The following is a 24,499-nucleotide window of genomic DNA, read 5'->3' on the forward strand; positions in this document are numbered from 1 at the left end:
ATCTATCTATCTATCTATCTATCTATCTATCATCTACCGTGTTTCCCCGAAAGTAAGACAGTGTCTTACTTTCTTTTTACCCCCAAAAGCCCCACTACGTCTTACTTTCGGGGTATGTCTTACATTGGAAAAAAATTGAAAGGGGCATCTCCCCAGAGTCCAGAAGGGCAGCCGCGGGACAGGAGCCTCGTGAGCCCTTTTCCAAGTTCAACCTCAGGGCTCCAAGTGGCGTGCACGCGTGGAGCCACATACGCGTGTCGGGGAAGCGTGTGTCTGGAGGGGAGGAGCCGCTCTGCGCAGTTGGGCAGCCCCACCTGCCTGCCGGAAAGGAGGCGGGCGAAGGAGGGCGCAGCTCCGGCTGCTCGCCTCGGAGCCGGTCGGCCTTGCTGGCCGCTTGCAGCCGAGCCTCGGCAGGGGAAGAGGCGGTGGCGCCACGGCGAGGCGAAGGCGAGGGGCGCGCGGGGAGCGTGGAAGCGACGTCATCGGGCTCCCCCCCCGGCAATACCCCCGTGTTCCCCCGAAAGTAAGACATATGTCTTACTTTCGGGGTACGGCTTATATTAGCCGACCCCCCTGAAACCCCCGATATGTCTTACAATCAGGGGTGTCTTACTATCGGGGAAACAGGGTATCTATCTATCTATCTATCTATCTATCTATCTATCTATCTATCTATCTATCTATCTATCTATCTATCCTATCCTATCCTATCCTATCTATCTATCTATCTATCTATCTATCTATCTATCTATCTATCTATCTATCTATCTATCTATCTATCCATCCATCTATCCTATCTATCTATCTATCTATCTATCTATCTATCTATCTATCTATCTATCTATCTATCTATCTATCTCTATCTATCTATCTATCTATCTATCTATCTATCTATCTATCTATCTATCTATCTATCTATCTATCTATTGGATTTGTATGCCGCCCCTCTCCGCAGACTCGGGGCAGCTAACAACAGTAATAAAACAGCATATAATAATAATCCAATACTAAAAACAGTTAAAAACTCATTATAAAAACCAAACATACATACAGACATACCATGCATAAAATTGTAAAGGCCTAGGGGGAAAGAGGATCTCAATTCCCCCATGCCTGGCGGCAGAGGTGGGTTTTAAGCAGCTTACGAAAGGCAAGGAGGGTGGGGGCAATTCTAATCTCTGGGGAGAGTTGGTTTCAGAGGGCCAGGCCACCACAGAGAAGGCTCTGCGATGACAGGGGAGGCACGTGACCCTGGGGAAGGTGAGATTTTTTTTTTGCCGCAGGGAGTGAGTAGGACGCGCATCATACCTGACACTCCCATCTGGTCACATGACAATCAAGCCACACCCACAAAATAAGCCACACCTACAGTGTGGTAGTAAAAAAAATTGCTGCACCCCAAGTCCTTGAGGATTGGGTGGCATAGAAGTCAAATAAAATAAATAAATAAGGAAAATAAACTACTGTTGGAAAGCAAGAAATGTATGTCACTCCAGGATCCCAGGGCTTATGTCAGTCATCCCAGGCTGGAACTTCAAAACAGAGAGGAACTGTTAAGCTTTGGAGAGAGCATGGATAGGGAAACAGCTATTGAATTGTTTGGGGGGTTGTGTTGTGCTTCATGACACATAAGAGAATGGAGTCGTCCTGGCTGAACTAAATCTGCATTTTTAAAACATTCCATCGCTCACCTTGACTAAGTCATTTTGCCTCTAGGCAAAGGTAACCAGGTGCAGATTTAAAAGCTTCTACCCTCGGATTTCATATTGTTATTTGTTACTTTTGTGTTTTGTGTTTTTTTTAAAAAAATAATCTTTATTAAGTTTCTACATGTAAAAACAATTTAAACAGACAAAGCAAAATGGGTGAACATTGCCAAAATGCGTGAACAGTGCAGTCAGGCGGTAGGGAAAGCAAGTAGGATGCTTGGCTGCATAGCTAGAGGTATAACAAGCAGGAAGAGGGAGATTATGATCCCGCTATATAGAATGCTGGTGAGACCACATTTGGAATATTGTGTTCAGTTCTGGAGACCTCACCTAGAAAAAGATATGGACAAAATTGAACGGGTCCAAAGACGGGCTACAAGAATGGTGGAAGGTCTTAAGCATAAAACGTATCAGGAAAGACTTCATGAACTCCATCTGTATAGTCTGGAGGACAGAAGGAAAAGGGGGGACATGATCGAAACATTTAAATATATTAAAGGGTTAAATAAGGTCCAGGAGGGAAGTGTTTTTAATAGGGAAGTGAACACAAGAACAAGGGGACACAATCTGAAGTTAGTTGGGGGAAAGATCAAAAGCAACATGAGAAAATATTATTTTACTGAAAGAGTAGTAGATCCTTGGAACAAACTTCCAGCAGACGTGGTAGATAAATCCACAGTAACTGAATTTAAACATGCCAGGGATAAACAAAGATCCATCCTAAGATAAAATACAGGAAATAGTATAAGGGCAGACTAGATGGACTATGAGGTCTTTTTCTGCCGTCAGACTTCTATGTTTCTATGTTTTTAAGCATACAAAGAGAAGAAAGAAAGAAAAAAGAAAAAAGAATGGATAGACAAATAAACTTAAACGACATATAAAGTGTTCAGTTTTGATGGTGTTCGATATATGCACATAGCTAGTTACAGTGGTGCCTCTACTTAAGAACTTAATTCATTCCGTGGCCAGGTTCTTAAGTAGAAACGTTCTTAAGTTGAAGCCATTTTCCCCATAGGAATCAATGTAAAAGCAAATAATGCGTGCAAACCCATTAGGAAAGAAATAAAAGCTCGGAATTTGGGTGGGAGGAGGAGGAGGAAGAAGAAGAGGAGGACGATAGTCGCTGCCGAAGGAAGAAGGTGAGGTGAGGTGAATAAAAAAAAATCTAAAACTTTAAGGCTTAAAAAAGAAAGAAAGAGAGGGACTCTGAGGGAGTGAAGAGGAGCACGCACCTCCCTCAGTTCGCTCTGGGCTGCCAAAGCCTCCTTAAGCGCCACCGAAAGGCTCCTCTGGCAGCCCAGAAAAGCCTAAGATGGCTGGGATTAAAGGGGGAATGGCAGGAAACTGGCCGGGCCTTCGTGCTGCTCTCAAATTTCCTGGGAAATCTTTCCAAGCTCGGGTTCTTAAGAAAATGGTTCTTAAGAAGAGGCAAAAAAAATCTTGTACACCCGGTTTTTATCTAGAAAAGTTCTTAAATAGAGGCGTTCTTAAGTAGAGGTACTACTGTATTTGACCCATCCAAGCAGAGAGGAAATATTATATTTACTGTAGCAAGGAGTTCCCCAGGCAACAACCCACCTGTGGCCAAGGAGGCAAGACAGATGGTGGGTGATGAGCTCTGGAGCTGCTTTCGTTGTCTCGTTTCTCGCTCCTCCAGTCGATCCCGTTCTCCGGCTTGGCTTTGGGTAAAGTGTACACTCCTAGTTCTTTGAGTCTCGGTGCCATCTGACTGAGACAGCTTGGCCTATAACCTGCTTGGCATCTCCAGGAGGAAAACAGCAGGTGATGCAACCCATCCTTCCATTACTAAGGTGGTGCCCGAGAACAACATCAGTTACCCTTAAGAACACAGGAACATGAGAAGAGCCATGCTGAATCGTGCCGAAGCCCATCGAGTCCAGCATTCTGGGTCACACAGTGTCCCACCAATTGTCCATGGGGATCTTGAGCAGAAAGAGAAGGCAAAACCCTCCCTTTCCCTTGACCCCCAACAAATGGGACCCAAGGGAACCCTGCCTGCCTCAACCAACATAGAGGAGGCACATGGACATCTGTTTCACTTGGCATCCATGAATCTTAATCCTGCCTTGAAGCTATCTGGATAAATAAAAATAAAATAAAAGAATAAAGAGAGAAAAACCAAATTATTGCTAAGAGGAAATATTACCATTGTAAGGCACTATTATACCATGGAAAAATATAGAGGATATGAAAGCATTCACATAGAAATGGATACATTAATGGATAAATTAATAAGATATATGTGTAATAATAAATAAGAGGGAAAAAAATATACTGTTACAAATGAATATGCTGCATAAAACAATTAGCCTGCAATTTAGCAGGTGTAAATGCCAAGTTCTGATACCAAAATAACTCATGTATAAAGCACAATGCTTTATCCTGTCTTGAATGTATATATGTATTATTATTATTATTATTATTATTATTATTATTATTATTATTATTATTATTTTATTATTATTATTGGATTTGTATATATGTATGTTATTATCCCTCCTGTCTTCTCACTCTTTTTCCTTTTCTTCCTTTTTTTCTCTATGCACAAATAATTATGTAATTTTACGCACTCTGTAAATGTTGTACTGTTTATACCCTTTTTAAAAATGTAAATAACTAATAAAGTATTTTTTCAAAAAAGAAGCTATCCAGGCTGACAGCTGTCACGGCCTCTTCTGGAAGTGAATTCCATAAACCAAGGACCCTCTGGGCGAAGAAATATTTCCCTTGATTTGTCCTCACTTTCTTACTTATGAGCTTTAGGGAGTGGCCCCTTTTCCTAGTATTGTGTGATAGAGAAAATATTTTTTTTCTATCCACCTTTTCTATCCCGTGCATGATTTTATACACTTCGATCGAGTCACCTCTTAAATGCCGCCTTTCAAGGCTGAAGAGACCAAGGTGTTGCAACCTGGTTTCATAAGGGAGGGGCTCCCTTTCGTTTTAGTCCTGCCTTAGCTATGAAAGCTGGCTGGGTGACTTTGGGCCAATCTCCAGGATATTGGGAGTTTTAGTCCTGTTGTAGTTATGAAAGCCAACTGAGTGACTTTGGGACAATCATTCTCTCTAAGCCCGAGCTACCTCACAGGGGAAAATAGGAGGAGGTAGGAGTATTAGACATCCTTGGACAGGATGTTAGATATTAATTGGACAATTACAAAAGAAATGGCAGTACAGTGATACCTCGTCTTACAAACGCCTCATCATACAAACTTTTTGAGATACAAACCCGGGGTTTAAGATTTTTTTGCCTCTTCTTACAAACTATTTTCATCTTACAAACCCACCACCGCCACTTGGATGCCTCGCCTCCGGACTTCCGTTACCAGTGAAGCACCTGTTTTTGCGCTGCTGGGATTCCCCTGAGGCTCCCCTCCATGGGAAACCCCACCTCTGGACTTCTGTGTTTTTGTGATGCTGCAGGGGAATCCCAGCAGCGCAAAAACAGGGGCTTCGCTGGCTATGGAAGTCCAGAGGTGGGGTTTCCCAGAGAGGGGAGCCTCAGTGAAATCGCAGCATCGCAAAAACACAAGAGGTCCGGAGGTGGGGTTTTGAGGACTTCTGTGTTTTTTGTGATGCTGCGATTTCACTGATGCTCCCTTCGCTGGGAAACCCCACCTCCGTTGCCAGCGAAGCGCTCGTTTTTGCGATGCTGGGATTTCCCTGCTGGGATTCTCCTGCAGCATCACAAAAACACAGAAGTCTGGAGGTGGGGTTTCCCATGGAGGGGAGCCTCAGAGGAATCCCAGTAGCTCAAAAATGGGCGCTTTGGCTGGCAAAAGTGGTTAATTTTGGGCTTGCACGCATTAATTGCTTTTCCATTGATTCCTATGGGAAACATTGTTTCGTCTTACAAACTTTTCACTGCGTCCTGGAACCAATTAAGTTTGTAAGACAAGGTATCACTGTACTGGTAAAAAAGGGAGACTTAAGAGAATTTAAAGAAATAAAAGTAGCAGCATTGGAATGCGCCCAACCAGTAATTGTATTGGGTTGGAAAGAAGCAGCCAAATGGACGATACAGAATTGGTATCGGTACGTGGTGGACCACATTTGCTTTGAAATTATGGAGGTAAAGATAAATATGTATAATGAAAATAAATGGAAAAAACTGATGGAACGATGGGACATGGTGAGAGGTTATATGACAAGTAGAATTTGTGATTTAGCCATAAAGAATAAATTAGAACCACCCTTTGATATGTAAATAGGACGCAGATTCCAGCTTAGAAGAATATTAAAGATGTTAGTGCAGACCCTCCAATTGGTGGTGGGGTATGTATGTAAGTTGTCAGGTGATGGGTGCACCTTCACAGGACACTGTTTTTATGTTGTATGTATGTACAACATATGTATGTTTTAACATTTAAAATTAATAAAAAAATTATTTTTTAAAAAAAGGAGATATTTATTACGGCAGATTTTTTTTTTTAAATCTAATAAATGCATTCCTAAAAGCACCCAGTAACAGCCATGTTATCCCCAGCAAAACCACTTTGGAAGCAGGAAACATAAATTTGCAGAATGGAAAACTCTGCTTGCCGAAAGTTAGAGAAGGCACGTCTTCTATGGGTGCAGCCCCTAGCTGATTTTTATGACCCATAATTTTAGAAATATCTCCCTGATATCCAAGGTCACATTTGGCTTCATTGCCCACGAGGCTTTTACATTACTAACAAAGTTTCTTTCCCCTGCATAACATTGCCCAATTTTTCTGGGTTGAAAAGAATGTCAGGATATATTTGGATATACAGTATTCTTTTTGATATATTCTCCAAAGTGGGTGCACCCAGATACACCCACGCTACACCAATTCTTCGTGAGTTGCACTGACTTCCTATCAGTCTCTGGTCACAATTCAAGGTCTTGGTTATTACCTCTTCAAAGCCCTACATGGTTCAGGGTCAGAGTATCTTCGAGACCACATTTTACCACATTTATTTATTTTATTTATTAAATTTGTATGCCGCCCCTCTCCGCAGACTCGGGGCGGCTCATAACAGCAACAGAAAAACATTGTAAAATACAAATTCAATAATTAGAAAGCTAAAACCCATAATTTAAAAAACATTCACACAACATACCATACATAAACAGTATAGGCCTGGGAAAGATATTTCAATTTCCCCATGCCTGACGACAGAGGTGGGTCTTAAGGAGTTTGCGAAAGGCAAGGAGGGTGAGGGCTGTTCTAATCTCAGGGGGGAGCTGGTTCCAGAGGGTTGGGGCCGCCACAGAGTAGGCTCTTCCCCTGGGACCCATCAAACGACATTGTTTGGTCGACGGGACCCGGAGAAGGCCAACTCTGTGGGACCTAATCGGTTGCTGGGATTCGTGCGGCAGAAGGCGGTCCCAGAGATATTCTGGTCCGATGCCATGAAGGGCTCCCTCCCAGTGACCAGTTAGATCCCACAGAGTTGGTCTTCTTCAGGTCCCGTCAGCTAAACAATAACAGCTGATGGGCCCAGGTTCTTAAGTAGAAAATGGTTCTTAAGAAAAGGCAAAAAAATCTTGAACACCCGGTTCTTATCTAGAAAAGTTCTTTGGAGAGGGGCGGCATACAAGTCTAATAAATTATCGTTCTTCTTCTTCTTCTTCTTCTTCTTCTTCTTCTTCTTCTTCTTCTTCTTCTTCTTCTTCTAATTATTATTATTATTATTATTATTATTATTATTATTATTATTATTATTATTATGTAGAGGCGTTCTTAAGTAGAGGTACCACTGTATTTGCCTTCCTTCCTAATGAAAATTCTTTTCTTCTCTACAGGTGATTGATGGTTATTCCAGAGGGAGAAGGAAAATTGCCCCGAGCGTATTTCCAGAATCTGAACTCTGTGTTGCAAAAACCAAAACATATCCGAAATAAACCATAAGCCATAAATCGCCACCACCAACACAATTGCACGTATGCTGTCAGTTGCTTAATCCTGCTACTATTGGCCAATTAAACACCAGGGAATTGCTGTCCAACTTCTCAAGAAGAACAGAGAAAACTTTTTTTTCCATCCGTTTTTTTCCCCAGCCAAGCACGGCCTCTGTGGATAGTAGATTGCCTCATTTGCCTCTTGCCTGCTGAACAAGTTTGCAAATCAAACCTCGCCGTGTTGCTTATTCCACCAACTCTTACTACAAGGTGTCCAACATAGGAGGAAGATGGCAGGGTGGGAAGAATACTGCCAACAGATCAAGAGCCAGCTGTTGACTGTCACATTTGTCTTCTGTCTATTGGATGCAGGTAAGAATAAACTTGTCGGGATGGGTGAGATACTCAGCGGGATGAGTGAGAACCATGGACTTCAGGAAAGAGCTTCTGTTGATGTCCTTCAAGATTTAGACTAGACAGAAACAGGAAAAAAACTTTGGCTTTCTCCTGATTTTAGAAACATTGACGGCAGATAAAGATCTCATGGTCTATCTAGTCTGCCCTTGTATTTTATCTTAGGATGGATCTATGTTTATCCCAGGCATGTTTAAATTCAGTTCTTGTGCATTTACCAACACATCTGCTGGAAGTTTGTTCCAAGCATCCATTACTGCTATGTTCTTTACACCGACAGAAGGGAAAAATTAATAAACCAAGGAGTAAATAGAAACATAGAAGATTGACAGCAGAAAAAGACCTCCTGGGCCCTCTAGTCTGCCCTTATACTATTTCCTGCATTTTATCTTAGGATGGATCTATGTTTATCCCAGGCATGTTTAAATTCAGTTCCTGTGGATTTACCAACCACGTCTGCTGGAAGTTTGTTCCAAGGATCTACTCCTCTTTCAGTAAAATAATATTTTCTCACGTTGCTTCTGATCTTTCCACTGACTAACCTCAGATTGTGCCCTCTTGTTCTTGTGTTCATTTCCTATTAAAAACACTTCCCTCCTGAACCTTATTTAACCCTTTAACATATTTAAATGTTTCGATCATGTCCCCCCTTTTCCTTCTGTCCTCCAGACTATACAGATTGAGTTCATGAAGTCTTTCCTGATACGTTTTATGCTTAAGACCTTCCACCATTTTTGTAGCCCGTCTTTGGACCCGTTCAATTTTGTCAATATCTTTTTGTAGGTGAGGTCTCCAGAATAATAATAATAATAATAATAATAATAATTATTATTATTATTATTATTATTATTATTATTATTAGCATTCAGGGAGCATATTACAACACACACTTCACCCTTGGAGGGAAACGTAATGAGGACGGTCATCTCTAACCTTCCCCACAGCACCAGTCTATGATCTACTGACCAGTCATTACTCATTCGCTTCTGCTGGCTTCCCGCTACATGATAGTAATACCAACTTCCCCCGCGAAAATTCCTTGCAAGAGCTATGTACCTTGTAAACTTACTTTCCAGAAAATCCTCGTAGTTTACGGTATTGCACAAACCAACTACTTACTAAGTAAGTAAGTGTCTTTCAATCTCTTCACTGTGCAATTCCAAAAACAAACAACAAGAACAACAACAATAAACTCCCCCCCCCATTTAATTTAGCAATCAGCGTAAGCCTGCTGTGTCAGCATAGCCAACTAGTCCTAATTATCTCCCCTTGAAATGAATGAGATATAAATTAACCGAAGTGAGTGGATGGTTGATTTGAGAGGTGTTCATTCTAATTTAGCTGGAAGGTCACAACAAACAATTATGAAATGCAATTAAAATAAGAAAACAGGTAATGGGAAATTCTCAATCATATAATGTAGGTGACAGGTTAAATGGAAATGGCTTTTGGGACATAAACAACTCAAACTAAGAAAAAAATCCACGTGTACAAGATGACCCATCCTCGAATATAGCTCATCTGTTTGGAACCCATACCGCATCTCGGACATTGAAAATGTCCAAAAATACTTCACCAGAAGAGCCCTTAACTCCTCCACTCGAAACAGAATACCCTACGAATCAAGACTTACAATCCTGGATCTTGAAACCTTAGAGCTACAACGCCTCAAACACGGTCTAAGTATTGCCCACAAGATTATATGCTGTAACGCCCTGCCTGTCAATGATTACTTCAGCTTCAATCGCAACAACACAAGAGCACACAACAGATTCAAGCTTAATATTAACTGCGCCAAACATGACTTTAAAAAATATGACTTTAGCAGTCGAGTTGTCGAAACGTGGAACTCACTACCGGACTCCGTAGTATCATCCCCTAACCCCCAACACTTTACCCTTTAGGCTATCTACGGTTGACCTCACCAGGTTCCTAAGAGGTCAGTAAGGGGCGTACATAAGTGCACCAGAGTGCCTACCGTCCCCTGTCCTATAATCTCTCCTATATCTCCTATATCTTATCTTCTATCTCTTCTATCCATTATATCTCTCCTACTTCTTATATCTCTTTTATCTCTTATATTTTCTGCTATTCTCTCTAGTTATATTTTACTCCTATATTTCTCTTCTATACTCTCTTTGATACATTCTACTCGTATATATCCTCTGTAACCTTCATTGTGTATTATTGTGTATTGGACAAAACAAACAAACAAATAAATAAAATTCATGTTTACCTGGAAAAGAGCCTGGTGGTTTAGGCAGCAGCCAAAACACTTCACAGAAAGCTTTCAAAATGTTATTCTCAGGTGCAAAAAAGTAGAGCCACTTGTGAATAACAAAACTTTATCATCTACCAGTTACGTTATTTATTTTATTAATTTATTGGATTTGTATGCTGCCCCTCTCCATAGACTCAGGGCGGCTAACAACAGTAATAAAAACAGCATGTAAATCCAATACTAAAACAACTAAACATACTAAACCCTTATTGTAAAACCAAACATATATACAAACAAACATACCATGCATAAATTGTAAAGGCCTAGGGGGAAAGAATATCTCAGTTCCCCCATGCCTGATGGCAGAGGTGGGTTTTAAGGAGCTTACAAACGGCGAGGAGGGTGGGGGCAATTCTAATCTCCGGGGGGAGTTGGTTCCAGAGGGCTGGGGCCGCCACAGAGAAGGCTCTTCCCCTGGGCCCCGCTAAATGACATTGTTTAGTTGACGGGACCCGGAGAAGAATCTTACCAGCCTCCTTCTCTTTTCCTGGAAATGACCAGATAAGAGTTTAAGTGTCTTGGGGAAAGTCAAGGTTCTGTGGCTTGTGATTCCAAGCTAGGTCCTCGCTTGACCCCTTCCTTCCAGGTTGGCGGACTCCTTCCCAACCATTATTGACGTTTATCTATTGTTTTCTCTCTCTGTAGTGAACGGCCTGCGCTGCTACCAGTGTGTGGGGATGTTCCATGAATGTGTCCAATCAGAGCAATTGTGTACGCCAAGGGATCGGTCCTGCTTCTCATCAACAATCAAACTTTTCTGTAAGGAGACTCCCCCAATTTTATATACTTAGTATGGGACTTAATTATTTATTTATTGGACTTGTATGCCACCCCTCTCCATGGACTTGGGGCAGCTCACAACACACCAAAGAAAAATATACAACAAAACATCTGAAATTCAATCAGAATAGAATAGAATTCTTTATTGGCCAAGTGTGATTGGACACACAAGGAATTTGTCTTGGTGCATATGCTCTCAGTGTACATAATAGAGATTTGTCAAGAATCATGAGCTGCAAGACTTAATGATTGTCATAGGGGTCAAATATGCAATGAAGAAACAATCAATATTAATAAAAATCGTAGCATACAAGAAAAAGTTACAGTCATACAGTCCTAAGTGGGAGGAAATGGGTGATAGGAATGATGAGAAAAAACCAGTAGAAATAGAAGTGCAGACTTAGTAAATAGTTTGACAGTGTTGAGGGAATTATTTGTTTAGTAGAGTGATGGCACTTGGGAAAAAACTGCTCTTGTATCTAGTTGTCTTGGTGTGCAGTGCTCTGTAGCGATGTTTTGAGGGTTGGAGTTGAAACAGTTTGTGTCCAGGATGCGAGGGGTCAGTAAATATTTTCACCGCCCTCTTTTTGACTCGGGCAGTATACAGGTCCTCAATGAAAGGCAGATTGGCAGAAATTGTTTTTTCTGCAGTTCTGATTCTCCTCTGAAGTCTGTGTCGGTCTTGTTGGGTTGCAGAACCAAGCCAGACAGTTATAGAGGTGCAGATAACAGACTTGATTTCTCTGTAGAACTGTATCAGCAGCTCCTTGGGCAGTTTGAGCTTCCTGAGTTGCCGCAGAAAGAACATTCTTCATTATTATAATTAATATAAATAACTAATCTAAAATCATTCTAAGAAAAGCTAAAAACATTAAAATTATTCATTCAGATTGAGACCACAGACATACCACATACCCATTGGCCAGAAACTAGGGTCTAGTGACCCCAAGTTTGGCGGCATAAATATGTTTTCAGATTCTTGTGGAAGGCGAGGAGGGTGGGGGCAGTGGGAATCTCTAGGGGGAGCTGATTCCAGAAGGCTGGGGCCCTCACAGAGAAGGCTCTTCCTCTAGGCCCTGCCAAACGACATTGTCTAGTTGACAGGATCTGGAGAAGGCCAACTCTGTGGGACCTAACTGGATGCTGGGATTCATGCGGAAGGAGGCGGTACCGCAAGTAATCTTCAATTACTTCAATTTACTTCAATTATATTCACTTTTCTGTTCAAAATGGACCGTTTTGGTCTGCTTGCAATACAGCCTAATGTCTCAGTTCTTTCGCACAGAGAGGAGGATGACCTAAAATTTGTTAGCAATTAACAAGCAATTAAAAAATAATTAGAGAACAACGTATTCAAACTTAGTGTCATTTCAAAAGTGTTGACAGCAGTTTGACCAAGATGACTATCCCCGTGTCTCTCAGAGTTCTAAACCTGCCAGAGATTTCTGTCTTGCTGTCACCTTTCAAGGAGTAGCTGTCTGGAACTCTTGTGGGTGATCTTAAGTCCTTTCCTTGTCCGTAGAGGTTTTGAAGAACCAATCTAATCACTGGCTCTTCCTTCCACCGCAGCCATCAACTCTGCTTTTCATAGAGACACCTTCAGTCCATTATTTTGTCCTTCCGAAGTCCTCATCCTCATCCTGGTTTCTTCTCAATGCTTCTTTCTGTGGTGCAGATTCTCCTGGAACTGATATTTGTATATTCCTTTTTTAGCCAACCCGTGGAAATTGGTAAAACTCTAGTCCATTTCTCCAGAAGAGATGAAGGAGAGGGCAGCCTTTCTTGTCAGCAGTGATTACTTTTGGACATGGTTGGCCTTTTGAAAGCAAATTATTTAATGGACCCTTCTAGCAGCAATGATTGATTGATTGATTGATTGATTGATTGATTGGGTCTGAGAGATGCTGGAGCCAAGAATACCTGGAAAAATACAGTTTCCCCAATCTGGTATCCTTCCCATATGTTGATTGCTAGAATTTCTCGCTCAACATGGCCAATTTGGAAACATTTACAATATCTGAATTTTGAATGTGATGAACACCTGCATTCTTTACTCATGGCTCCCATTCTTTTTCCAGATTCAAACAACTATACAGGAGTATTTTTGCTTCCAGGTAAGTTGGATGACGGTGGGACTCAGCGACTCAGTGGCTAAGATGCCGAGTTTGTCGATCAGAAGGTTGGCAGTTCAGCAGTTCGAATCCCTAGTGTCGTGTAACGGGATATGCTCAATGATGGGCTGCCAAAATGTTTACTGCCACACTGTGGGCGTGGCTTATTTTGTGGGTGTGGCTCAGTCATGTGACTGGGTAGGAGTGGCTTGACAATCATATGACCGGGCGGTAGCTTAAAGGTCATGTGACTGGGTGGGAGTGGTTTACTGACGAAGATAAGTTTTCAAATAGGTGCTTGGACTCTTTTAGTTTACAGAAATTAGTTTATGATTAGTTTATGGGTAAAAACATGCTATTTAATTATTTTCTACTTTATTTATTTATTTATTTATTTATTCATTCATTCATTCATTCATTCATTCATTTATTTATTTATTTATTTTAGCTCATCTGCTATCTCTGACTGACCGTAACCATCATGTTCGGCTTAGAGTTTTAGGGTTATGCTTTGTTAATCAAATTATAATGGCCCAATTCACATAATTCTAAGCCACAATGCAACGGCTTCAGCACAAATTCAACTGATTCTCTTGGCCTGCTTAATTCCACGTATTTCTAAACCCCAGATTTAGAAATTGCTGAGTATGTGATGAAAGGCTGTTCGGGGGAAGGAGTATCCAATCGCACAGCTAATGTCTATTCAGAAGATGACCATGAAGTTCACAACACCTATTACTGTGACTCTAACCTCTGCAACATCCGGTTCACGGGGGGTAAGTACAAGGAGTTAGAACATCAACCTGTTGAGCAAGTGAGAAGTGTAAGAAACAATAAGAACCAATGTGATGTAACCTTTAAGGCAAGGGTCCCCAAACTTTTTACACAGGGGGCCAGTTCACTGTCCCTCGGACTGTTGGAGGGCCGGACAATAAAAAAAGCTATGAACAAATCCCTATGCACACTGCACATACCTTGTTTTAAAGTAAAACACAAAATGGGAATGTACTATTCGGAGGGGGGAGAAGGTCTGAAATTCATATATGTTTATGTTTTGTTTTTAATTTTCTTTTGTTAACATCTTATTGGCTATACGAGGTTTTCTTGGCTTATGAAAAATGTATAAAGAAAGAAGGAAGCACTTTGGCATAATGGTTAATAAGTTAGAAATATAATTGGTGTTGCACTTTTTGAAGGAACATTAAGGAGGGAATTTAATTAAAAGAAAATGAATGTAACTAGATAACAAAATTAGAAAAAAATCTTTTGAAACTTTTTTGATGATTGATATTAGTTACTAACAAAATACCGCATTTTATTAGTGGAAAATTAGATGGTACACTGTGTTGTTTGAATGTATGTTGAGAGAAAGAAAAAAAAAACACCTCCCCAAAACAGTCCTTCCTTCCTCCGTCCCTCCATTCATTTCATTCTTCCTTTCTTTCTTCCTTTCTTCCTTGTTCCCTCCATTTCTTTTTCCTTCCTTCCCTCCTTCATTTCTCTCCACTTCTCCTTCCCTCCCTCTCTTTCCCTTTTCTTTCTTTCTCTCTCTCTTTTCCCTGTGCTCTTGTCACTCACCGGCGAGCCCGATAAATGGCCTCAGTGGGCTGCATGTGGCCCACGGGCTGTAGTTTGGGGACTGCTGCTTTAAGGTGTTGGACTAGGGCAGGGGTAGGCAAAGTCGGCTCTTCTATGACTTGTGGACTTCAACTCCCAGAATTCCCAAGACAATCATGCTAGCTCAGGAATTCTGGGAATTGAAGTCCACATGTCATAGAAGAGCCAACTTCGCCTATCCCTGGACTAGGGCACCAATTCATTGTCTCTTCCAACTTTAAACATTCTATGATTATGGGACTTGGGTTGACTTAAGTATTAGTCCACTCTCCGACCAGGTGAGCAAAAAAACCCCAACTTTCACACTTCAGACACAAAAAACACAAAAGCCACACAACTGACTCACACATAGTGAAGGGCTATCAAAATTTTACTACCACACGTGGTTTATGCATAAAAAACTTCCGCCTCTCAGCTGGTTGTCAAACAGCTGATAGCCAGAACCTTTTTTTATTTTTTAAAATTATTTTTACTTTTTTTAAAAAAAATATTTTTATTAATTTTTAAAATATAAGACAGAACAAGACATACAACATTTAACACAAAAAGGAGCTACAATTGCTCCGCTCAGTATAGAAGTCTTCTTAATACAGAAAAAAAACCCTAATTCTAGTTTAGATCACTACAGAAAAGTCAACTTATCAATAAAATATCTCTATATAATATATGCTAATATAAAATTCTTAACTTTTCAATACTTTCCAGTTATATAATTATAATTGAAATAATTAAAATCAATGTGAAATAAAATAAACCTATCTATGAAATATAACTATGTAATATATTCAGTCTAGTAAATTTAACTATTCAATACTTTCTGTTGATATCTTAGAAACATAGAAGACTGACCGCAGAAAAAGACCTCATGGTCCATCTAGTCTGCCCTTATACTATTTCCTGTATTTTATCTTACAATGGATATATGTTTATCCCAGGCATGTTTAAATTCGGTTACTGTGGATTTACCGACCACGTCTGCTGGAAGTTTGTTCCAAGGATCTACTACTCTTTTAGTAAAATAATATTTTCTCATGTTGCTCTTGATCTTTCCCCCAACTAACTTCAGATTGTGTCCCCTTGTTCTTGTGTTCACTTTCCTATTAAAAACACTTCCCTCCTGAACCCTATTTAACCCTTTGACATATTTAAATGTTTCGATCTTTATAAATCTTTTTTTTTGTGTTCCACCAGATGTAAACCTCCTGCCAAGTTTTATAACATTCTGTTTCAGCTTGGTTATTTATTTATTTTTACTACCAGTTTGAACCAGAAGCATTTGTTACTACCAGTTCTAGTGACCAAGATCGAACTGGTAGCATTTCACTCCTGATGTAAACACCCCAAAATGTGGGGTGGGCATGTTATATAAACAAGTGCAATAATGAAAGAAATATATATATAAATGTCCAAAGATACTTCACCAAAAGAGCCCTTCACCCCTCCACTCGAAATAGAATACCCTACGAAACTAGACTTTCAATCCTGGGCCTAGAACGTTTAGAACTAAGACGCCTTAAACAAGATCTAAGTATTGCCCACAAGATCATATGCTGCAACGTCCTGCCTGTCGGCGACTACTTCAGCTTCAACCACAACAACACAAGAGCACACAACAGATTTAAACTTAATATTAACCGCTCCAAACTTGACTGTAAAAATTATGACTTCAGTAACCGAGTTGTCGAAGCGTGGAACTCATTACCGGACTCCATAGTGTCATCCCCAAACCCCCAACACTTTACCCTTAGATTATCTATGGTTGACCTCTCCAGATTCCTAAGAGGTCAGTAAGGGGCGAGTACAAGTGCACTAGAGTGCCTTCCGTCCCCTGTCCTATTGCTCTCCTATATCTCCTATACCTTTCTTCCATTCCTATATCTCTTCTTTTATTCTTTCATTGATATGTTCTATTCCTATACCTTCTTTTCTATTATTTCTTAGATATATTTTACTATGAGTATCTCCTCTATAACCTTCATCATGTATTTTACTATGTGTATATAGATATCTACCCACTAAAACCCTCATTGTGTATTGCACTGACTAAATAAATAAATAAATAAATAAATAAATAAATAAATAAATAAAGAAAGAAAGAAAGAAAGAAAGAAAGAAAGAAAGAAAGAAAGAAAGAACCGTGACTGTTCTGTCGAGCTCTCTGGTAGACTCCTCCCAAAAATGCACAGAAACAATTTCAGACACACACACGTTTGAAAATTCAAAACAAATGTTCTTTATAATGAAAATTCACTTAAACTAAGCCCTCTTTTGGTATAGCAAAGAGCACTTGTCTCCAAACAAACTGGTAATTTGTACAAGTCCCTTATCAGTCCTGTGATACTTAGCTTGCAGCTGTGAGGCAATTCACAGTCCTTCTTCTTTCACAAAGTGCAACACACTTTGCTCTGGTTTAGTTTCAAAGCAGGGAAAAATCAGCACACAAAAGGTCCAAGTCAGTAAAGCAGTCACGAAACACAATGATAAGATAATCCTCCACAATGGCCAAACCCACAGGCTGCTCTTTATAGCAGCCTCACTAATGACCACAGCCCCACCCAACCACAGGTGGCCTCATTTTCTTTGATAATAATCTCTCAGTTGCTGCTGCCTATGCATCGCTCTCCTCATGCGTGGCTGTATCATTAACTCTTGTTCTGAATCCAAGGAGGAGCTAGATAATTGCTCTCCTTCTGAGCTGTCTGCCCCACTCTCCTCCTCCCTGTCACTCATGTCTTCTTGGTCAGAGGAGCCTTCATCAGCAGATTCCACCGGGGGCAAACCAGGCCTTCAGCATGTGGATGTCTCCGCCACATCTACAGTCCTTGGGGCAGGAGCTGGGCCAGAGCTAACCACAACAGTGACCAGCGTCATCCTTCTTTTCTATTATCCCAGCTCCATCCAGCTCTACTGAATCACCCAATGGCATGGAGTGCTACAGTTGCTTTGATCGGGGCACGGGGGACTGCGCTGAAGGGAACGCTACTCGAGTCAAGTGTTTGGGAGATATGAATCAGTGCATGGATTTTACTGGTAAACGGAGATGTTTCTTGAATACGTTCGGGAATGATATTAAAGGGATTGAAGAGCTACTGAGTTGCAGATACAGTGATAGCTTGTCTTACAAACTTAATTGGTTCCGGGACGAGGTTCTTAAAGTGAAAAGTTTGTAAGACGAAACAATGTTTCCCATAGGAATCAATGGAAAAGCGATTAATGCGTGCGAGCCCAAAATTCACCCCTTTTGCCAGCCGAAGCGCCCGTTTTTGCGCTGCTGGGATTCCCCTGAGGCTCCCCTCCATGGGAAACCCCACCTCCGTATTTCTGTGTTTTTGCGATGCTGCAGGGGAATCCCAGCATCGCAAAAATGAGCACTTCATTGGCAACGGAAGTCCGGAGGTGGGGATTCCCAGCGAAGGGAGCATCAGTGAAATCGCAGCATCGCAAAAACACCGAAGTCCTCGAAACCCCACTTCCGGACCTCTGTGTTTTTGTGATGCTACGATTTCCCTGAGGCTCCCGTTGCTGGGAAACCCCACCTCCGGACTTCCATTGCCTGCGAAGCACCCGTTTTTGCACTGCTGGGATTCCCCTGCAGCATCACAAAAACACGGAAGTCCGGAGGTGGGGTTTCCCATGGAGGGGAGCCTCAGGGAAATCCCAGCAGCGCAAAAATGGGTGCTTCGCTGGCAATAGAAGTCTGGAGGCAGGGCATCCCAGCAGCAGTGGTGGGTTTGTAAGGTGAAAATAGTTTGTAAGACGAGGCAAAAAAATCTTAAACCCCGGGTTTGTATCTCGAAAAGTTTGTATGATGAGGTGTTTGTAAGACGAGGTATCACTGTACATGAAATAGTCTGTGATCTTTTCTACCCATCTATTTGAAAGGTGGACACAGATTAGCAAGTAAGGTTTTGTGCTAGCTAGATGTGAATAAATCCCAAGGGGGTTGGGTGGCATTTGGGACCGGGATCGGGAAGTCAAATAAATTAAATAAACTACGCTCAACTTTGGAAAACAGATAAGATACCGACAACATTGAATCAATAAAATATATGGAGTAGCTGAAATGAATAAAATGTCACTGGAGCTTAAAGATAAAGATGACTCAGGATACTACAAAACGTGGAACAGGTGGCATGAATGGTTGAGCCAAAAAGTTTATCTCAAAAATATGGAAAAATAAAACCTGATGATGATGATGATACGTAATCTTACAATCCTTACAATTAATTTATACACACTGCTATTAGTTGTTGTTGAATTTAAATCAATACACCTTTTTATATTAGTGCAGAATGGACAAAGCAAATAACTAAGTAATAAAGTGTGCTGGTGAGTTGGTGCACTAACAAGAACCGCCACCAACCACGTCTTCTGGAAGTTTGTTCCAAGCATATACTACTCTTTCAGTAAAATAATATTTTCTCACGTTGCTTCTGATCTTTCCCCCAACTAACCTTGTTCTTGTGTTCACTTTCCTATTAAAAACACTTCCCTCCTGAACTTTATTTATTTAGCCTGCAATGAGATAGAAACTTTTTTTGCCGGGGCTGCTGATGCTCCTAATAAAGGAATGACCGCTTCAACTACAGAGGGTTTGTCATGTTTGGGGGTCTGGTTGAGAAGAAGTCTCTTGCCTACTGTCTGATGCATTGGGTTCCATCATGTTCTTTGGTTCCTAGTGGTTAATGGTGCCTGGAAAATGACATATCGGACCTGTGCTCTGGAGACCTTGTGCCGCCGTCAGTATATGATGCCCGAACTCTCGGGGAGACTGGAGATCAGCTGCTGTTCTACTCCTCTCTGTAATGATGGGCGGCCTGGCCTGAAAAGTATCTGCAGCCATTTCTCAGAACAAGGTAGCTTTCTTGTTATCCATCAGGGGAAGTTCTCTGAGATATAAGTTGGGGTCAAGCAACTAGATGGCATTGGACCAGATTATTTATGGGATCATCTTCTGCCTCAGATATCCCAGCAACTGGTTAGGTCACACAGAGTCGGCCTTCTCTGGGTACTGTCAGCCAAAAAATGCCAACTGGCAGGTCCCCAGGGAAGAGCCTTCTCTGTGATGGCCCCGTCTTCTGGAACCAACTTCCCCCAGAGATTCGTACCGCGAGTTTTTTTCTATACCACGGTTTTTCCTGCCCGATGATGTCATACATCATCGCCAAACTAATAATTTTTGTAAATAAATAACAAAATAATAATTATTATTTTTAATAAATAACTATGTTTATAAATATCAGGATCACTAAGGGTCTTATTCAATGGTGAGTACCAGTAATAGTGGTGAGTAAATGGTTGTTAAGGGAATGGGAAATGGTAATTTAGGGGTTTAAAGTGTTAAGGGAAGGCCAAAAATAGTGTATTTAAGTCCGTGTCTCTACTTCGCGGAAATTCGACTTTCACGGGTGGTCTCGGAACACATCCCCCGCGAAAATCGAGGGAACACTGTATACTCAAACTTTTTTTCTAAAAAATATATGGGAAAATCAGGATATTCAGGCAGTCTAAATGAGCATAAAGATTTACTCAGTCCTCTTTCTGAGATCATGCTAATGCCTCTACACCAGCGGCCCTCAACCTTTTGGGATCGGTGCCGCGGAGAGAGGATTTTTTCTGTGGACCGGAAGGGGCGTGGTTTTGTGGGCTGCCTGCAACCCGTGGATAGGGCTTTGTTTTGTTTGTGTGGCCTGATTTTTGGCCCGCCGCAGACCGTGGGGTTGGGGATCCCTGCTACTCATGACTGATGGAACTGATGGGTGGATTGCTCTCCAGGAGTCAAGAAGAAGCCCGAGAACGGCTTGGAATGTGCCAGTTGCTGTGATTCAGGCCGAGGGGAATGCGCCCGTGGAAACTGGACTCACGTCAAGTGTGTTGGGGAGCAGACCAGGTGTGTGAATGTCACAGGTGAGTTGTGCGAGCCTATATGGAGGTGGGTAGCGTCGACTAAACAATGTCGTTTGGCGGGACCCAGGGGAAGAGCCTTCTCTGTGGCGGCCCTGACCCTCTGGAACCAGCTCCCCCCGGAGGTTAGAACTGCCCCCACCCTCCTTGCCTTTCGTAAAGTTCTTAAGGCCCATCTCTGCCGTCAGGCATGGGGGAACTGAGGCATCTCCCCCGGGCCTATACAGTTTATACATGGTATGTTTGTGTGTATGTTTGCTTTTAATAATGGGGTTTTTAGTGTTTTTTAAATTATTAGATTTGTTCTTACATTGTCTTTGTTATTGTTGTGAGCAGCCCCGAGTCTATGGAGAGGGGCGGCGTACAAATCTAATAAATAATAATAATAATAATAATAATAATAATAATAATAATAACAACAACAACAACAACAACAACAACAACAACAACAATAATAATAAATTGGAGATGCACCAGGGGTTGGGTTCCTCTTACCGTCCCTACCAGTTTGGAAGTGCTCATGTCGCATCAGAAATGCACGCGTCACATCCGGGTACTGACCCTCTGTGTATGCGCAGAAGCCTTTGCCCATATGGGGAAGGTTATTTGCCAGCCACTTTCAAGCAGTGGTGATTTGGGGAACAGGTTTGGGGGTGTGGCAAGCTGACCTTCACTACCGGTTTGGCAACCGTGGCCAAATTTCCACCAATGGTTTGCATGAATTGGTCCAAACCGGTAGCAACCCACCACTGAGTTGAACCCACAAATTTTTTTTTCCTAAAGGGAAAAATGGGATGCAAAAGACCAGTGCTCTCTCTCTCCCTCTATAGCTCTGTAACTGCATCTGTATCTGTCTATCCTATCTTTTAACAAAGATATCAGGAATTAATCTTTAGATTAGAACCGGTTTCTGATTTTCTTCAACAACAGTTATAAGTAAATTAACTTCTTTACTCTATGATTGATATAATGTGTAGATACCAACTACTGCTCTTTGAACCAAAAAAGGATGAGGGAGGGAAGGTAGGAAGGAAAGAGGAAAGGAAGGAAGGAGGGAGGGAACGAGGGAGGGAAGGAAGGAAGGAAGGAAGGAAGGAAGGAAAGAGGAAAGGAAGGAAGGAGGGAGGGAGGGAACGAGGGAGGGAGGGAAGGAAGGAAGAAAAGAGGAAAGGAAGGAAGGGAGGGAGGAAGGAAGGAGGGAGGAAAGAAAGGAAGGAAGGAGGGGGAGGGAGGGAGGGATGGAAGGAAGGAGGGAGGGAAGGAAGGAGGGAGGGAGGGAAGGAAAGAAGGAAGGAAGGAGGGAGGGAAGGAAGGAAGGAGGGGGAGGGAGGGAGGGATGGAAGGAAGGAAGGAGGGAGGGAAGGAAGGAGAGAGGGAAGGAAAGAAGGAAGGAAGGAGGGAGGGAAGGAAGAAAGGAAGGAAGGAGGGAGAGGGGGAGGGAGGGAGGGATGGAAGGAAGGAGGGAGGGAAGGAAAGAAGGAAGGAAAGAGGAAAGGAAGGGAGGAAGGAAGGAAAGAGGGAAGGAAGGGAGGAAAGAGGAAGGGAAGGAAGGAGGGGTGGAGGGAAGGAAGGAAAGAGGAAAGGAAGATAGGAAGGAAGGAAGGTGATTATAATGCGAGTGAACGAGGGTCTCAGGAAAGTCCTGCATTAGCACTTGTCCCCCACAAGTATCCCCAACACGAATGACATCAAGCTGGCCATGCCTACCATGCACATGCCTGGTTCTCCAAGGTCAAACCCAACCCCGATGCAGCCTTCAAAGGAATCAAGTTTGACACACCTACACTAATCCCATTGCATTTTGTCCCCCACTCCGTCTCCTCTCCACCTTCTCCACTTCTTCATTTCTCTCCACTTCTCACTTTTCACAATAGCTTCACTGTTAGCGATTTCCACTTGCAGGCCCTTTCAAACCTTTGGTGTCAACAGCTGTGTTTGTTTTCTCTAGAGAAAAGCCAGACATTGATGCGCGGCTGTAGCTTGGAGAAGCTTTGCTGGGAGAAGCCACAATTGCTGGGCCTGGACCGAAACTCTTCTATCAACTGCTGCTCCAGCCCTCGTTGCAATAGAAGTTTGGCCCCAACTGGAGATGCTGCCGTGGTCCTCCTACTCCTGTTTTTCCAGCTGCTCCGATAAAAATCAGAGCAGTATCCAAATTTCAAGGAAGCCAAAGAAAGCTGGAGAACAGAAGGTCGTGAGTTTGATCCTAGGTTGAAGCAGATATTTATTATCTCTGTGGATCCACACTGAGAATATATCCGCTGGACAAAACTCCACATTGGTGTCAGGATGGACATCCGGTCATTAAAACTCTCTGCTAGCTCCATCCAGTTACCCAGACTCCACTCTGCAAGGGATTATGGGGTCCTTAAATGATGACTGTTCTGCCTGACTGGGCTCAGGCAATGCGTAACAGTCCAAGGAAAAGAAATCAAACACACACGTGCTCTGCTAATCAGCAAACTTGTATTAAATAAACAAAAAAGGGTTACTCAAAACAGTTCTTAGTGTCCGAAAACAATGATAGTGCAAGGCTTACTTCAGCCGCATACAAAAACAAAGGAAAAAACAAACAAAGACAACCTGGAATGAGCAAAGATGTTTCAGGAGTCCCTTTGAATCTTTGGAGCAAACAGCAAGTCCCCAGAGTTTTCACCTCCCACTTGTCTGAAAAAGCTGGGTTGAAAACTCCAACGGCACGGAACAGAAACTTCAGAGAAGGAACCACAAAATAACACAGATAAACAGCCACAGTTTGCCTTGTGCCTCTGTTCCCTTTTATACCTTTAGCCCTCATTAAGGGAACCAGACCCAGCCATCAGTATAAGAACCACACCCAGCCCAGGTGCTATGATGATGACTTCAAATACTCCTTCAACCGATCCCTTCTTTGCATAGCTCTTTGGCTACGCAGATCAATATGTTGATCTGCAGAAGAACCCAGAGATGAAAGACTGTCTGAGGGACTGCATGCCAAATCCCCTGGGCTGTCTGCTGAATCCTGCGTACCAGTGGCCTCGTCTTCCTGGCTGTCTGCCACATCTTCCTGGCTGTCAGCCAGGCTTTCGCATTCACTTTGTGCCGCGTCTCTCCCATCTGAGAGAGCAACGGCTGGCCCAGGCCCAAACACAACAATGACGATGATGGTCCCCTATGCAAGGAACAAGAGATTGCTGTGGACTTCAAGACTGTGGACTTTATAACTCTGCATCTTCATCCAGAATTGTCCAGTGGAGTTTCCTGCAGGCTTCGAAGACATCAAACGAAGGGAGGCTGCTCCAAAACATTTTTTTGCACACATCAAGTGGATGCACTTTTAGCCAACCTTTATTGCAAGGAATTAAATCACACTCCTTGCATTTCGCTACGCAGATACTGGTTGAATCTCACTCCTTTCATTCTGCTAAGAGAATTAGAACCAAGGATCACCATAAGCTGCCCAGAGTCACTTGGATAGCAGGATGGGGCAGTGTGTATAAACATAATAAACAAAAATATTGCAAAGATGAGCCAGTCAATACAGAACCACACGGGGAAATTTGTTCTCCAAGTTGTGGAGGCTGACTAATGGTTATGGTGATGGTTGCCTTTTTTCCTGGGTGATTTTCCAGTGTAGAAATATGTCAAAGTCATTATTATTATTATTATTATTATTATTATTATTATTATTATTATTATTATTTTTATTGGATTTGTATGCCGCCCCTCTCCGCAGACTCGCGGCGGCTAACAACAATGATAAAAAACAACATGTAACAATCCAATTTAATAAAACGACTAAAAACCCTTATTAT

The 24,499-nt window shown here is 42.1% G+C and overlaps 1 protein-coding gene across 1 annotated transcript; it reads left to right on the top strand.

Annotated features, from left to right (window-relative positions):
• Nucleotides 1–7,888: 7,888 nt before the first annotated feature.
• Nucleotides 7,889–24,297, top strand: LOC139174327 (urokinase plasminogen activator surface receptor-like). Its single transcript, XM_070764624.1, has 8 exons — nt 7,889–7,970; nt 10,939–11,052; nt 13,152–13,187; nt 13,814–13,960; nt 17,694–17,831; nt 19,481–19,657; nt 20,577–20,708; nt 22,654–24,297. The coding sequence occupies exons 1-8, from the start codon at nt 7,889–7,891 to the stop codon at nt 22,839–22,841; spliced, it is 1,014 nt and encodes a 337-aa protein (XP_070620725.1). The 3' UTR covers nt 22,842–24,297.
• Nucleotides 24,298–24,499: the final 202 nt, after the last annotated feature.

The sequence above is a fragment of the Erythrolamprus reginae genome, chromosome 11 (assembly GCF_031021105.1).
Source record: "Erythrolamprus reginae isolate rEryReg1 chromosome 11, rEryReg1.hap1, whole genome shotgun sequence".
Lineage (NCBI taxonomy): Eukaryota > Metazoa > Chordata > Lepidosauria > Squamata > Dipsadidae > Erythrolamprus > Erythrolamprus reginae.